Source organism: Anoplophora glabripennis, unplaced genomic scaffold (assembly GCF_000390285.2).
Source record: "Anoplophora glabripennis isolate ALB-LARVAE unplaced genomic scaffold, Agla_2.0 scaffold336, whole genome shotgun sequence".
In the NCBI taxonomy this organism is placed as follows: domain Eukaryota; kingdom Metazoa; phylum Arthropoda; class Insecta; order Coleoptera; family Cerambycidae; genus Anoplophora; species Anoplophora glabripennis.
In genome coordinates, this window is record NW_019417416.1 from 473078 (window position 1) to 490517 (window position 17440).

General features: G+C 32.7%; 1 protein-coding gene across 1 annotated transcript in view; it reads right to left on the minus strand.

The window, feature by feature from the left end:
* The window catches only part of LOC108910259 (inter-alpha-trypsin inhibitor heavy chain H3), a 70909-nt gene that overhangs the window by 29652 nt on the left and 23817 nt on the right, over positions 1-17440 (minus strand). The window contains exons 8-10 of the mRNA XM_018714812.1: positions 7694-7984; positions 5327-5575; positions 1383-1674 (exon numbers count right to left, since the gene is read on the minus strand). Of these exons, the coding sequence (XP_018570328.1) occupies positions 1383-1674; positions 5327-5575; positions 7694-7984 (832 nt within the window). The remainder of the gene's footprint in view (positions 1-1382; positions 1675-5326; positions 5576-7693; positions 7985-17440) is intronic.

A 17440-nucleotide genomic window follows, 5' to 3' on the forward strand; every position in this document is an offset into this window, starting at 1 on the left:
ATACATATAATACAAATAATAACTTAGTTGTGTATATAACTTTGTTTATATTCTGTAATAAAAAAGTTGGTTATATGTATCATAGAAAGAGTTGATTATATATATATAAGTACATGTGAAATTTGCTTTTTAAGTTTATATTTATAATGTGCAATGAATAAAAAAATTCAGTTCAATTTTATTTTTTTATTCAAGAACTCAGTTTAAAAATAAGTGCTATTAAAGTTTATATTTTATTCTCATGAAGTACTTTAGGTCTTATTTGTTCCAGTTTAAAAAAATGCCTCAAACCAGTTTTATGAATAATATGAACCGTTGATGTGTATATCTAAATAATTTGGAGATGTTTCTGAAAACTTGTATGTAGTCTTGTCTGTAGTAGTTGTTGTCTTAAACAGAAAAATATCTGCCGGTGGCTATGTTACAGAATTTTCTCGTCAGATTTTAGTAAGTGGGTGAGTAAAATGTTTAAAAAATACATACGTGTATCAACGATGGAATACTTCTTGCAGAAAAATGTAAAATGTCTTTAAATCTCATGAAAAGAGAATTTTAAAACTACCCTTTACGTATTTATGACGAATCTAATCGACAGATCCAAAATATTGTATTGTTAATTTTTATTCCAGTGGTATTCAAAGAAATCAAATCTCGTATTATAACCGAATAGATAAATGATCAGATTTCCCTTTTCATTTTTTTGTCAATATTTTTTTTTAATAAAAAATATTAGATGGAGTGGAAATGGCAAGCAAATGTTTTGGAAATTAGGTACGTATTTGATCTATAGAAATATTTAATACCACCCTGTAATTTTTTTTATTAGCCCAATAAGTACTAAAAATGTGCTGTATATAGCCCAGCTAATGTCCTGAGGACATCAACAGTAAAGCCTACGTTGTCCTCATTTGATCCACTGATAACCTGATAATAGCCCGGCTGATGTCTTGAGGACATACACAGTAAATCCTAGGACGTCCTCATTTGATCACTGATAACCTGATAATCTCCTGCAGATAGCCAGGCGGATGTCCTCAGGACGTTACGAGCAAATCCCGGGACGTTCCATTTGGATATCCCTGGTACATCCTGAGGTGATCGTGTACCTATCCGAGGATATCCTATACATCCTGAGAAGTTATCCTCAGTACATCCTACGAATGTCATTGTGCTGTGTGGGTTTGTACCTAAATTTCTCCGCCCTCCCTGGTATGGAAGTAAAGAGCTGTGGCTGCATATAGTTCTTGAATAAAAATTTTTTAATAACTATTATTCATGAAACAATAGATTTAATTTAAATAAAATTATCTCTTTTATCCCCAACTAAAGTGAAACAGACAATATTAAAGATATGTACGATATTTTTTTTAATGAAAACATACCTCCATATCTTCCTGAAACAACTAATTCAGATCCCCTAAAGTAAAGAGGAAACCAAGTTCTTGTAACTTCTGTCACTTCCCTATCATACTTGAAATTTATGTTATGTAAGAGTGGGGAAGAAATCATTTTATAAAAATCCTGTAATTGCAGTGAAGCATCGGCAGCTTCATAGATATGCCTTGAGAAAGCAAAATTTTTCAAAGATAACTTTCTCAAGAAGTTCCTATCTGCCTCCTTTCCAAAAGATAAAGAGAATATAGGCAATTTGGTGTTGGTGTTTAATTGAGTCATCTAAAAAATTCAAGAATTATAGTAATTAATACACTAATAATTGATTAAAGCAAAAGTTTAAGAAATATGCTACGTACAATCCCACTGGCATTTCCTTAGAAACTGAAACATATTTGAAATCATATGTGGAGGACAGTACAAGGGTTGACTTTTATATTTCGGGAATAAACAAACCTGGTGCTGCCATCTGACAACAAACGTCCCCTATCGTAAAGTTCGATTTTTTGTCAGAATACTTTTCAGAACGTTTTAACGTACAGGTGCTATTTGTGTTGTTTTACAGTGAATTGAAAAATTTCTCTCGGTAAAAAAATGGAATTAAATCATGAACATTTCCGTGAGATTATTTTTTACAACGTGAATTATTACAACAGCTCATTGATGAACTTAATTTCACTTTTGGTGATGAAGCGGCATAGAAAAGGACTGTATATCAGTGGTGTATGAAATTCAATCATGGCCGTGGTTCACTCACTGACAAATTTATTCGCGTTGGATCCCATATAATTTGACAAACACTCAAAATAAGGCTCGTGAGGATTGGTCAAGAGAAAAGCTTAAGAAATAAAATCGCGGTGCTTCAAAACACCTCTATGACATCGTAACAGGTGACAAATCATGGATCTATGCATATGAGCCCAAAAGTAAACAGTAGTCAACTGTATGCGTCTTTCAAGTTGAGACAAATCCAACAAAAATTGTTCATGTATGAACACTTCCAAGCAATGGCCTGTTTTTTTCAGAAAAAGTGGACATGTAGTAACTGTACCATTAATGCAACATCGGAGAGTCAATTCTGAATGGTACACAAGCATTTGTTTGCCAAAAAAATAAGAGAAACCAACTGCCAAAGACACATTATTCTCCACCAGGACAATACACATTGGCTCAAACAAGAGACTGAGAACTAAAAAAGTTGAATTAATAAGTCATCCGCCGTACAGCCCAGATTTGGCAACCCACTGATACCTTTTTATTCCCGCACATCAAAAATAAATAACGAGGATAACGTTTTTTGATGACTGAAGAACGGGTTGGCACATTCAAAATCCATGTTTTGAAGGTACCTAAATCGGAATGGAAAAAATGGTTCAAAAATTGGTTCAAGCACATGAGAAAGTGTATTCATGGAGAATATTTTAAAAAATAATAAGCCATATATGATGATTAATTTCTTTTTTGTTCTCTATTTCCAAAATATAAAAGACAACCCTCATAAAGCGTTCAACTCTAACAGATTTGCTTGTATCAATAAAAACCATCAGATATTTGTAATTTAACAAGAATTCTTTTAAATATTATACATAGATAAATATATGCTATTGAAACGAAATAGACATTTTTGGCATTCTTTCATTAATGACAAAAAGACAATTATTAGGCATATAGGGCATTAAAATCGCAGATTGAACTCTGTTTCGTTAAACAGTAAGGTGCATATATTTCGGAATTTGGTTATTGCCCCTTTGATAGTGTTTTAAAAAACTTAAAAGAGGATTAAGCCTGCTGTTCAATTAACTGGAAACAAGAATGGGAACAAAAACAAGAACCAGAATGGGAATAACAAGCTCAAACCGAGAAACACGAAGCTAACAATAAGCCCCTCAACAACTTTTATTAAAAAAAGTTTTTGTATATTTTTTCCTTTCAAAAGATATCAGAACATGTAAAAGAAATTTAAACAGTAGTAGGAGATCAAGTCTGTACTGGTTTTGTCAGCACAGCCGTGAAAAAAGAGATACGAGGTGTGTTTTTAAGTACCATTTTGATATGTAAAAAAAAAACAAGTAAACTTTTTGTAACAATTTTATTTTTACATGGAAGACCACACGTTTATTTATTTTTCCACATAAGGCACTAATCATAGCGAACTACAAGCTTTTGTAATCCGTCATCATAGAAGTTTGCCGCTTAATTTGACATCCACTGCAACACGGTCATTTTTAGGCTATCGTCGTCATCGTGGCGTTGACCTCTGAGATGCTTGTTCAGTTGCAGAAACAAGTGGTAGTCACTGGGCGCCAGATCAGGGCTGTATGAAGGATGATCAAATTGTTCCCAGCCAAATGATGTGATGAGTTCTTGAGTCCGATTGGTCATATGTGGACAGACGTTATCATGTAACAAAACGATCCCTTTACTCAGCATACCTTCTATTTTTTATTGCACGGTGCAGTTTTTTTAAGGTCCCACAATATGTTTGGGAATTGATTATGTCACCACGAGGTAAAAAAATTAACAAGCAACACCCCCTTCCTGTCTCAAAACACGGTACACATGATTTTCCAAGCTGATATTGTCTGCTTAAACTTCACTCTTGTGGGCGATGTTGAATGCCACCATTCCATGGATTATTGTTTTGTTTCTGATGTAACATAGGCCACTCATGTTTCATTGCCTGTGACAATTTGGCTTAAAAAATCATCACCTTCAGCATCATAATGCACAAGAAAAGTCAAGGCACTGCCTAAATGTTTGTTTTGTGCGCCTCCGTCAACTTTTTGGTATCCATTGTGAGGTTAAACGTTCGGTAACAATTTCGTAGAGAACACTTCTTGAAACCTGAGAAAAATTCTCTTATAACGCAGAAATTGTGAAGTGTCTGTCCTCTTTCACTTTTTCGTCGACTTTCTGCACCAAATCGTCAGTGATCATGAAAGTCGCCCACTCTGTTCCTCGGTACAAACATTCTTCCGGCCATCTTTGAAAGCTCTTACCCATTTGCTTACCATTCCATCACTCATTATGTTTTGTCCATGTATTTCACAAATCTGACGGTGAATTTCAACTGCTTTCACGCCTTTAACACTTAAAAAACGAATAACAGCGCGTATTTCAGAGTCGGCAGTATTCTCAATCTGCGGAAGCATTTTCATTACTCAAAAGCCAATGTAAACACGATCGATTGATGCCGCAATGGCATCTGTGGCTTGCCAACAAATGTAGGTACACAGTGCCAATGCGTGGGACACCGACCGCAGCGCTGCAACGGCGGAATTTCACAATGGTACTTACTTAAAAAACATGCCTCGTACTTCTACTGACTATATTCATTACTAATTGTTTTTATAATCTTAAAATGAAAAAGTAGATCTGACTTTGACTTTTGGGGATGCTCGGAAAGACCCAAAATTAGCAGTACAGGTTTGTAGAGACAAATGATTTGCGTCGTAATGAACATAAATAATTGAAACTGCCTTGTTTTCTGTGATAACTCTGATAAAATCAGAAACAGACTTGATCGAACCAGTGTTATAGACATTCTTTTATACCTTATGAAAGAAAAGATATATTGAAAAAATTTTTAATAAAAGTTATTAAAAATAGTGAAAACTGTCATAAGATGTGTGGAATTGGGAAAAATTATTTCGATGATGTCACAATCCTTAAGGCGATAAATTTACCAAGACAGAATTTAAGTGAAATATTTATATGAGACATATATCAAGAAGACAGTCTGTGAGCATAACAATGTTCTGAAAATTCCCATTTAATTTGGAAGTGCGTAAGTTTTATCATTTATTTCATGTTCTACACATCAAATGCAATAAACTAGGTTTTAATTTTATTGTTAATGCACAACACGAAAGTGGGAATATTAAGTAGCACACCTGCATTATTATAAGTAATTATTGTGTGTTCAGTGACTTACCACATCTACAATTTCGTCTTTTGAATAAATTCCCTCATTGGGTTCACCATCTGTTAAAAATATGATAATAGGATGAACTTTTTCATCTTTGCTTTCATCCAACTTTTGTCCTTCTGTAGCTAAGTATAAAGCTGTTTCCAGGCCCCCTATTGCAAATGTGCGTCCACAAACTTTCATTTCCTGAACAACTTCCTTGGCTTTCTGAATAACAGTATCGCTAGCATATTGTGGAGATGGTAAGAAATGGCGCTTAAAAATAATAATAACATTAGTTACAGGTTACTACATTGAACAATTTGTATATCTGCTTTTCTATAACAATTCGCCGGGGTATGAAAATTTGAAACGAGTCAATTTAGACAGGTTTCCATATTTTTTTTGTTTATTTTTAATGTAGAAAAAAATAAAAATTAAATTTTTTGATATCACAGCCAGATTAATTTTTATCTGTTGATCCACATACAGGGTGTTTGGAGCATCGTTTGCCAAATTGAATTGGTCGAAAGAATACACAAATTAAGTGAATTCATGAAGTTATTAAAAGGTTTTAATGGAATGTTGCATACCGTTGGAAAGGGGATAGACTAGAGAAATTTTTAAAGAAATTCGAAGATCACAATCGCTTTTAAGTTTTTTTTATTGCAACGTTCAACTTTAAATTTCTTTTTACCTCTTTCAAAAACTTTACGAGTTAATAAAATGTCAACTAGATGTTACTTGAAAGTAATTTTGAATTTGATAGAACCATACGACAATAAATATAAAAATTTAAATTTAATTTGGAGGCTATACCAATAACTTTTTTTTAAATTTAAGTTTAATTACTGAATTTTAGGATTTTTCAAAACAATGAAAAAGTTGAAATTAAAAAAACCCATGGAGCCAAGAGTGAGTTATTGGGGCTGAAGATATTACAAATAACCTCACTTTTCTGCCAATCCAATTTGGCAAATGATGCACCAAACACCCTCTGTCATAGGAAGTGCATTTCTCATGAAAGGAAGTGTATTATAAGACTGTAACTGTCAGAGACCAGGTACATAAGCCATGGTATAACAGCCCGGAAAACCACGGTATTTTAAATTACCAGCTTGTATACAAAGGTATTTCTTCATAATGTAAGGATTTTAGGAAAATCTGAATTAGTTTAATACCTAGGAAAGTAAAAATACTAAAGCTAATGATAAAAAAATGTATAATTTAAAAGACAAACTTGAATTCGCCACCAAAAAGTGTACTAGTAATAATATTTGAATTTAAAAGGACAATCTCTTTTGGTTTTTTATTAAGATAATATAAAGGAAAATTATAATTTTCCGTCTTACATCGACAACAAAATGAAAAAAGATTAATCGAATTTAACTGCAGCATGTCATTCATCATCCCTGTATTGTTTAAGATCATTGAGATCCCATAGTATGGTTTGAAGAACGAATAGGTACCTAATATATTCACAGCACCCAATTGTTTTTATTTTGTTTGCTCAGAAACGTACCCCTGTTTTGATGCCGCTGGAAAAAACTTTTAGTTGTAAAACTTTTTTCTATTTAGCATTTCTTTTGCAACTTTTCAAAATATCAACTGCTAGAAAATCCAAAAATTCTGGACTTTAATGTATAAAAATCCGATTGAGTTAGAAATGTATTTCTTCAAAATTTTTTATTCTAAATGAAACCTGAAATTATTTTTGCAGAATAATCAAAATTATGTGACAATTTACAAATATCATTGATTTATGGCTCAAGAACTGAATAAGCGTTAAATTTCTAATTTGCTTACACACTAAACTTAGAGAAAAATTAAAATTTGTGTGAATAGTCCAAAGACAAAGAACAATTTGTCAATAGTAGCGATGAGCGCGATCAACATGCGAGTTAAAAATTTACTAACACTTTAGTATGCATTATTTTATGAGAAGCATTTTATATTATATTCAAGTTTATACGCAAATATTAAAAAAAAAGTCCTGTCGTAATATATTTAAATTTTGCTTACTACAGTGACAAAAAGAAACAAGCAAGTTACCAAATGCGATGTTGCTGAAACTAATGACTGAGACTTTTTACAATTTAAAAAAATTTGTTACTTCAGTCTAAACTCCTAAATTGCAATGGAGGGATATTTGTAAGAAAAAAATTATTTTTAAACTGAAGACATTTCAAAATAAGAACAATTTTCAATATAAAAAAGAATGGAATATGAAATGTCCTGGAAATAGTTTTGATGTCATCATGATTAATAAAATATTTATATTTTCAGAAATTATTTAAAAAATTGTTTAAAAAACAGAAATTGTAATGACCTATCATAAAAATAAAAAAAAACTGTTATATTTGAAGAATTTCAGTTGGGCACTAAATTACTTACTTGAAGAGAAAGAAAAGGTTCTTTAAAATTCTGTATCATATATGGAGACAACATAGTAAATTTTTTAAAGTTGATATCCCAAACGATAACATAATCATTGAATTCCATTAGATGGAATGTATCTTCTTTTTTTAAACCATCTATTATGTTTGTCATGGCATCTTTCAGTTGCTCCAATTTTCTCCCCATCATGCTGCTACTTGTATCCAGTACAAAAATCACATGCTTGGGCAATGGTTCCAAATCGTTTGGTGCAAAGAAATGCACAAAATATCCATCTTGGAGCAAAACCTAGAAGCGACCAATTACATTTGTCAAATACAAAAATTGCTATCCAAGTACTAATAACTAGTTTTTGTACAGTGCCTTTATAAATGCCCCAGTCCCACGTGACCAGATAATCAGTAAATTAGAACATAGGAGAATTAGGCGACATTTAGTGTTTTTACATATAATCTTAAATGGAAGCCTCGACACTCCCTATCTGCTCTCAAAAATAAATATAAATACACCTGATCACCGGATACGTCTCACGAAAATAATATTTAATACAAATACTAAAACATTGATTAACGGTATATGTGAAATTGTTAATAAATACCACGATAGAATATCAATAGGCATCTTTGATACTTTATTGGTCAAGTTTCAGAAAGCCATTCTAATACGGATTTTTCTTGAGAGATATTCCCCGTTTGGTTCTGACTAAGTTCTCCCTAATATCTTTATTATTGTGCAGTTAGTTTTATAATAATTAGAAACATCTAATTAGGAACCTGTTTGTTTCTTTGTTATAAAATAAAATAAAATAAAATAAAATAAATTTTTTAATACTTAGTGTAGTCAAGATAGCTTAAAATTACGCATTATTTCGAAATAATTATGGGATGCATGGATTTTCCTAAAACCTTTTGAAATTACTTGGATATAAGTATTAGAAAAAAGTTATAAACTTATTTTTGTACGTTAATTGTTTTTTAATTGTTTAAACAATAATAAATAGCTTTTTTAAGAACATTTAAAATAATTCAAAGAATTTTAAATCGAATTCTTTCAAATTGACAATATAGGGGTTTTCGATGTCGTTGAACAAGAATATGAAGTCGAAAAATAAAAATTCAAAATGGTTTTTCCAAAGCCAATGTTATAGAAACCTGTTTAGGTGGGTATGTGTAGGTTGATTACGGCTACATTTTAAAAATATTTTGAAATATGAAAAAGCGTACCATATCAAAGTTATGTATTTTTAAATGGAACACCCTGTATTTTATTGCATTTTTGAAAGCACCGTAAAAAAATAGGTGAACTTTATTAAAGGTTCTGCATACCTAGGACTTATTGTTTGTGAGATATTTCAATTTTAGTGAAAATGCAGGCTTAGCGTAGAAATTTAATATTTGCAATAAGAAAACAATTTTAAGGAAGCAGCTTTGGAGAGTGTATTTTAGATCCTTGAAGTTATAAATTATTATATTTGTCATCACTTAGTATTATACAGGGTGTTCTAAAAACTGCTGAATACTTCTCTCAACTTTAAACATCAATAACTTGGTTATTTTAAATGGAACACCCAGTATATTTTTACTTTGGGAGTTAGGAAATTTAAAACACTCAAACTGTGTATAGTTTCCCTATAACTATATTTAACGGTATTAGAGATAATTGTGCCGTTTCGTTTTTTTATCGAATTTTTTTATACGATGTATCCACGTGTCTTTTCGAGGCCTTTACTGAATTGGTAAAGCGTGACAATATTCAAGAAAGTTTTCTAATAAAAAATATTATTTTATAAGCAGAATAATTATAAAAAGTTATTAATTTTGTATAAATATATTTGTTGTACGTAACTTAATTAAATTAATTGTGAACATGAAAATATTTATTAAAGAAAGTTTTACTTTTGGAAGAAACAAAGAAAATTTATAATAAATGTTAGAATCGATAACCATTCTCTTGAATGCAGCATCTTATTCTGTCTTCAAATGATATTCTCATGTTCCTTAGAATATTTGGAGTGATTGTAGCAAATGCATCTCTAATTCTTCCCTTCATATCATCGCAAGTGGTAGGTGGAACACTGTAAACAAGATTTTTTATATAGCCCCAAACAAAGAAGTCCATTACGGTGAGGTCTGGACTCCTAGGTGGCCACTGACATGGACCATTCCTACCTATCCATTTATTACTAAATTTTCTATTCAAACAATTTCTCACTAAATATGAAAAATGTGCAGGTGCGCCATCTAATTGCATCCACATTTTTCTCCTTACATTTAAAGGGACATCAAGAGCCCAAAAATCTCTTTTCAGAAATCTCAAAAATTTCCTGCCATTCAAAAAACCATCGAAAAAATAAGGACCAATTACGTGGTCACCAACAATTCCTCCATACACGTTCAAACTCCACCGATTTTGACGATCAACGGTGTTGAACACATCTTGGTTTTCGGTATCATAATAATGAAAATGATGACGATTTACCAGGCCATTATTATGGAAAGTTGATTCATCCGTGAACAGCACAAAATTAAAAAAATCTGGTTGTTCTCCAATTCGGTCAAGAGCCCATAAGCAGAAGTCAATCCGTTGTTGAAAATCCGTGCCATACAAATTTTGGTGAAACTGGATGTGTTTCTTTGTTGTTGGTTACCCGTTTTGATTTCCTCTCTTTGTTGTAGGCAGTACTACCTGTTGCTCAAAATCTCGCTAGCAATCTTTCAAACTCCTTTTTGTTTGGATGTATTGATCAGGATATGTCTGTGCGTATACTCTGGAGGCTAGAAAACAGTTCTCGTAGCATTCGCCAATAGTACTCATCATATCTACTCTTTCTGTAGTAGAATAAACTTTCATGTTAAAAATAACTAATACTACCCTAACATAGAACAAAATATTTCCACAAGACTCGAGATAAACGTTTTATGATTAGTGTAACTAAAATGTCAAACATGGCACAAGCCACCTTAACAAATTTTGTTCATTACCAGGAAATTCGATAAAAAACGAAACAGCACAAATATCTCCAATACCGTTAGAGATAGGTATAGGGAACCTATACACAGTTTGAAAGAGTTTTAAATTTCCTAACTCCCAAAGTAAAAATATACTGGGTGTTCCATTTAAAATAACCAAGTTATTGCTGTTTAAAGTTGAGAGAAGTATTCAGCAGTTTTTTGAACACCCTGTATAATACTAAGTGACGACAAATATAACAATTTATAACTTCAAGGATCTAAAATAGACCCTCCAAAGCTGCTTCCTTAAAATAATTTTTTTATTGCTAATATTAAATTTCTACGCTAAGCCTGCATTTTCACTAAAATTGAAATATCTCACAAACTGTAAATCCTAGGTATGCAGAACCTTTAATAAAGTTCACCTATTTTTTTACGGTGCTTTCAAAAATGCAGTAAAATATAGGGTGTTCCATTTAAAAATACATAACTTTGATATGGTACGCTTTTCCTGGACACCCTGTATATTTCAAAATATTTTTAAAATGTAGCAGTAATCAACCTACACATACCCACCTAAACAGGTTTCTATAACATTTGCCCTTTGGTCCCTAGCGACTGAGACGTTACTGGTGGCCCATCCTGTATATGTATATTAGACTCATATCTGTGTCTACATATAAGAGAACTTATATTCACAATTTCAGATACAGAATATACGTTTTAAAAATGAATATTAAATCAATTCATCAAAAAACGTTATTTTTTGCTGTTATAACAATTTTCCACTTATTACTATATATAAAAAAATTATTTTTCGCTGGATTTACTTTTTTTAAGGTTTTAAGGGTTAATTCTCTGATGGTTCATTAAACAAAAAAAAAAAATTTTTGTATATTATTAAACTTTATTTAACAATAAATTTCACGGAATTTTCATGAAATAGTTTTATTTTTTATTTTTTGTTTTTTCAACTAAATATTATTTAAATTTTTGTAAGAAAAATGAAATGCACTATCTTAAAGTAGAGATTTTAAGCTTTAAAAAGTGCTCTCATAAAGTTTCAATATCACATTTACAACTATAGTTTTTGATCTATAAAGAATGGCCTAAAAAGTCAAATTTGTGATTTTTTAAAATTATTGAAAATGTTGAGCTCAATATTTTTCAAATTAAATTTTTAAGATTTTTTTCCATATCACACTGTTTCAATCGTCATTTGAAGAGTAATCTGTGAAAGTTACAAATATTTATTTTAAAAATTAAAAGAATAACAGCTATTTTATTATTATTGTACAAAATTATAAAATGACGTAACTTTGCATACATACTATACAGGGTAATCTCGAGGTAATGGGCCAAAATACATGGGTAGATTCCCCAAGCAAAAATATTGCGATTTAGCCGAACTTACCTTAGTCTAAAAGTTGATAGTTAAAGAGATACAGGGTGTTAAATGTAAAATATTATTTCAGTTTTTCTTCATTTATTCCTTAACTAATGCAAATATCCTTACAAAATTTTGAGGTTTCTAGTTCTTTGGGTAGAGGAATTGAAATCTGTTCACATTTTGGTTAAAGTTCATAGAGGGCGCTAGCTGCAGTAGATTGAATTTGTTAAAAACGACAACTTTTTTATACTTTAAGGTATCTCGTCCTTGTTATCAAATTCTTATTTTCCAACTCTTTTTACACAAATAAGGTATACTTTATGAAAGTAGGTGTATCGCACCGTTTTCGAGATATTTGGCTTTAAAATTTCCAATGCTGTTACATTAAATTACAGTTAACTACCTACAGATATTAATAATTTAGCGGTAAAATTTTTTTTAGTAGGATTTGGATGAAAATCAAATAATTGACGTTTTCCACTTGTCTTATTGGTGTCATTTGTATGCTACTTTTTATTAAGTATTATTCGTAACTAATTAAAATTACATCTTAGCTTACAATTTAAATTGTATATACATAAATGTGAGATAGAATGCCGAGACTTTAGTTTTTGGGGTTACATGAAATCAGTTGTTTATAACTATAAACACCTAAGAAGAACTTTGGCAGCAAGTTTTAAATGCTGCAAAGTCATTTCGCATTAAGGATTTATACTTTAAAATAAGACAATCTTTTAATAAACGTGTTGATAAATGTATTGAAGTTAGAGGTGGACATTTTGAGCAATTATTGTCAAAAAGGCATATTTTTTACTAATGTTTACTATTTTACTGTTCATTACAATTTTTAATTCTAAATAAACCCTTGTTTTTGACATTTCTAAATTATTTTAATTATTTCAACTATTAGCATTGGAAGTTTCAAAGCCAAATATCTCGGAAACGGTGCGAGACAGCTACTTTCATAAAGTCTACCTTTTTTGTGTAAAAAAAGTTGGAAAATAAGAATTTGATACCAAAGATGAGATACCTTAAAGTACAAAAAAGTTATGTCGTTTCCAACACCTTCAATCTACGGCAGCTGGCGCCCTCTATGAACTATAACCAAAATGTGAACAAATTTCAATTCCTCTATCCAAAGAACCCCAAACCCCAAAATTTTGTGTAGATATTTGCATTTATTAAGAAATAAATGGAAATAAACTAAAATAATATTTTACATTTAACACCCTGTATCTCTTTAACTATCAACTTTTGGACTAAGGTAAGTTCGGCTAAATCGCAATATTTTTGCTTCGGGAATCTACCCATGAATTTTGGCCCATTACCTCGGGACTACCCTGTATATAAATTTTTTTTTCTCAAGTTTAAAGACATAAAATTTTAATAGCCGGATGACTCTTCTTTCATTTAAATTTTTGTGAGGTCGATTTTATCAATTAGATCAAAAGTTATAACAAATTTAGTGTAGCGCGCTCGAGGCCGCGCGCTGTTTGAGAGCCATATTTGGGGGCCGCCCATCTCATTTTTCGTACGTTAGAAAAAAAATTCTACAGCCTTCAATTCGCATTTTAGAAAAAAACTTTATTAACATTTTTTATGTAAAATTTCCTGTTCTTTCGAATGGCACAGTTAATTTTTTTTTTAAATTATATTTTGCAAAAACTGTAATTTTGCAACTAATTTATTAAATAAATAATTTAGCAGTTGGTAACTTTTTATATGTTGTTTCTGACAACTTTACAAAGCGAAAAATAAAAAGTTCTCTCTTCCAGTAATTTTCGCGAAGTCAAAATCCATCTTGGATCCACTAATTAGTATATCTTTGAAATTAATTTTTTCATCAACATAAAATCTTACAGTTTTACTTTGATTAGATCAGAAGATAGAGATAGGGATAGCAGTTTCAAGAAGACCAATAATAGGAGCAATAAATAAAGATCGAAACTGTAACAAGTCCTGAAATTAATGTACGACGCTGAACTGTAGCATGGGTATTTTCAACAATATTTAGCCACAGCACATACTGCAGCAGAAACTACAAGATATCTTCATGAATTTTATGGTGATATATTGATTACTAGGGGTTTGTGGCTTGCTCGAAGCCCTGATCTGGCACCTTTAGATTTTTATCTGTTTGGCCATATCAAAATTAAAATATTTAAACAGCCTTTCCACACACTTGAAGAGCTGGAAACAGCAATTGAGGATAAAATAAATATTATAACACCAAATGAAACACATAGTAAATTTGTGTTTGGAAAACGAAGGTGATTATTTTGCACAGCTTTATAAATTTCATTAACATAATATGTTTTTGTTACCTGAAAAAAACACAATGTGTTATGTCAAGATTGAAAAAACATTAATAAAAGACTGGAACTTTTTGTATTTTATTAACATTATTTTATCTAGAATAAAAGTGGATTACAAAAGATCCTATATTTTTAAGAGAACAACATTTTTAATCAAAAAATACTTTTTCAATATACAGGGTGTTTGGAAATGTTGGTACAAAATTTAAGCAAATGAAAATAGAGCCAAAAATAGTAAAAAAAAGTTGCTATAAACATTGGTTCTCCGGAGCACCATTACTGAGATAAGGGGTCATCCATTAATTGAGGTCCAAATAGGGGAGGGGGGAGCTTTGGATAACATCACTATTGCCCACATTGGAGGAGGGGGGGTTGTTGTTTCATATCACGTGTATATTTTCGCGCAACCATGCCCGAGAATGCCTTGTTGTGAGCTACGATATGACATCTCGATAAGTAACGCGCAATTGACGTAGTCAATCTTTGTAAGATCGTCCGTCGCCCCGCCCGCGCTGGCTGACAACCGCTGCTGTTTTTTTTTATTGATTTTCATGAAAAAATATACTGAAAATATTGAAGTTTTTTTAACAAAAACAGATACACGTGATGTTAGATAGGGGGGGGCGTAGCTTACAACCTCACCACATATCACCAGGGGGGAGGGAGGGTGTAAAAAAGTGGCCTAAAAACCTCACGTAATTAATGGATGACCCCTAAGGAGTCTTATCATTTAGATATTTTTTAAAATAACTTTTTTTCTGATTAAAATAATGGAATGAAAATTGTAGGTATTAATTATACCATAAGGGTCTTTAACTATCATAAGTTTCATCAAAATCGGTTATAAATAAGGATAGAATAATCCCAATCCGTAGATACTAGATATTCCGTCTCCCTCCTCCAAAACTCCTTAGACCAACTTGAAACCTGGTGCAACAGGTGGAAAGTCAAAATTAATCCCAACAAAAGTTCGGCTATCCTTTTTACCAAACGAAAAATCCCACAAAACCTCGACAGACTGACACTATCCCAGGAACCCATCTCCTGGAATCGACAAACACGATACCTGGGCGTGACGATGGACCAGCGTCTCACGTGGAAACCGCAGATCGTGGAGACGGTGGCGCGAGCGAAGACCACCAGGGCTAGGCTCTATCCCTTACTCAAAGGTGGAAACACCCTCAGTTTAAGGAATAAGCGAACGCTTATCAAGGTGGTACTTCAACCGCAGCTAACCTACGCCTCCACGGCGTGGGGTCACGCGGCAAAAAGCCACTTAAAGTCATTACAGGCTGTGGAAAACATAGCCCTCCGCACGGCCACCGACGCGCCCTGGTACGTAAGAAACTCTGACATATTACGAGACTTACAATACACAAACGCTACACAGACAATAAGACAAAACGCGGAGAAACGGTTTGACGTAGCCGCTAGACATGACAATCCCCTCCTCAGGCAAGCCGTTGACTACGTACCCGACGTGACCGACAAACACAAAAGACCTAGACACCAACTTTTTGACCCTGGGTGACCACCCCAACGACACCCCCCCCCCCCTGCCCGCTAACCTTTTCTGTTTCAGAGACCGCTAGGATCAAGAAACGAAGACAACGACACACACACACACATACACACCCCCCCATACCCTCCTTACCTCTCCCTTCCCACGCAAGCCTAAAGGCCACCTTAGCAAAGCGCATCCCAGGCTGCATAGCCGCACTACCCTACCCAACCATAAACATGACACCACCCCCGGGGTTGACACAGACGAGCCGGCGAAGCAAGAAGAGCGCCAGAAGAAAGGGCCCTAGCCGGCGGGGCCCAGCCAGGACAAAAGAAGGTCCCACAAAGCGCCTACACCGGTCGCATTTGCGGTCGGGGTAGACGACGGATGGGGCCCACCTACGAAGGCTGTCCAGGCCTACACGAGATGAGGCAGGATAAAGAGGGATAATCCCCCTCGATCCCAAATCATTGAGGCCAATTTCTAGCCATCGAATAATGGCGCGCGGATAGAATAGTCTACCCTTTACAAAAAATTTTCAAATTTTTTTTATTCCTTTGAATTATGAAGCAAATAATATTATTTTTTAATGAATTAGACTTTTTGAAGAAAAAGTGTTCTTACTTTTTTTTCGAATTCTGCGTAGTTTAGTCAGAAATAATTATTTTTTAAATAATGTATAGCTCAGACCAGTAACTTTTTTAATATTTTCACATAGTAGGCACCTTTCATTTTTACAGTTTCATTGTAATGATACTAATGATTGTCACCTTCCCGTGCTATCATTTAAATTCTTACGTTTCTTAGTTGTGATGTTTGTGCTTGACTTTGCACTTCATTCGATTTTTTTACAACCATGAACCATCATGCTTTTACTAACCGTGAATATGCCAATATGCATTTTATTTATGATTTCTGTAATGGAAATAGTGTGGCGGCTCAAAAAGAGTATCGGCAACATTTCCTTGATAGAAGGCAACCTTCTACAAAATTGTTTGGAAAAATTCATGCAAAAGCTATGGAATTAGGAGCCCTAACTCCAAGATATCGTGAATTTGACCATCCAAGGAGGCGTAGACTAGATTTAGACGAAGTAATTTTAGGATTTTTTTAACGTAATCCTACTGCATGTGTAAAATGAGCGTCTGCTCATGATGGTTCATGGTTGTAAAAAAATCGAGTGAAATACAAAGTTAAGTGCAAAGATCACAACTAAGAAGATAAAGAAACATAAGAATTTAAACAATAGCACACGAAAATGACAATCATTAGTATCATTACAACAAAACTGTCACCATGAAAGATGCCTACTATGCAAAAATGTTAAAAAAAAGTTACTGTTCTGAGCCATACATTATTTAAAAAATAATTATTTCTGACTAAACTAAGCAGATTTCGAAAAAAAAGTAGGGACATTTTTTCTTCAAAAAAGTCAAATTCATTAAAAAATAATATTATTTGCTTCATAATTCAAAGGAATAAAAGAACTTCAAAAAATTTCTTTTAAGGGTAGCTAGAAAACTATCCTTATTTACTTATGTTGATGAAACTTATAATAGTTAAAGATCCTTATGGTATGATTAT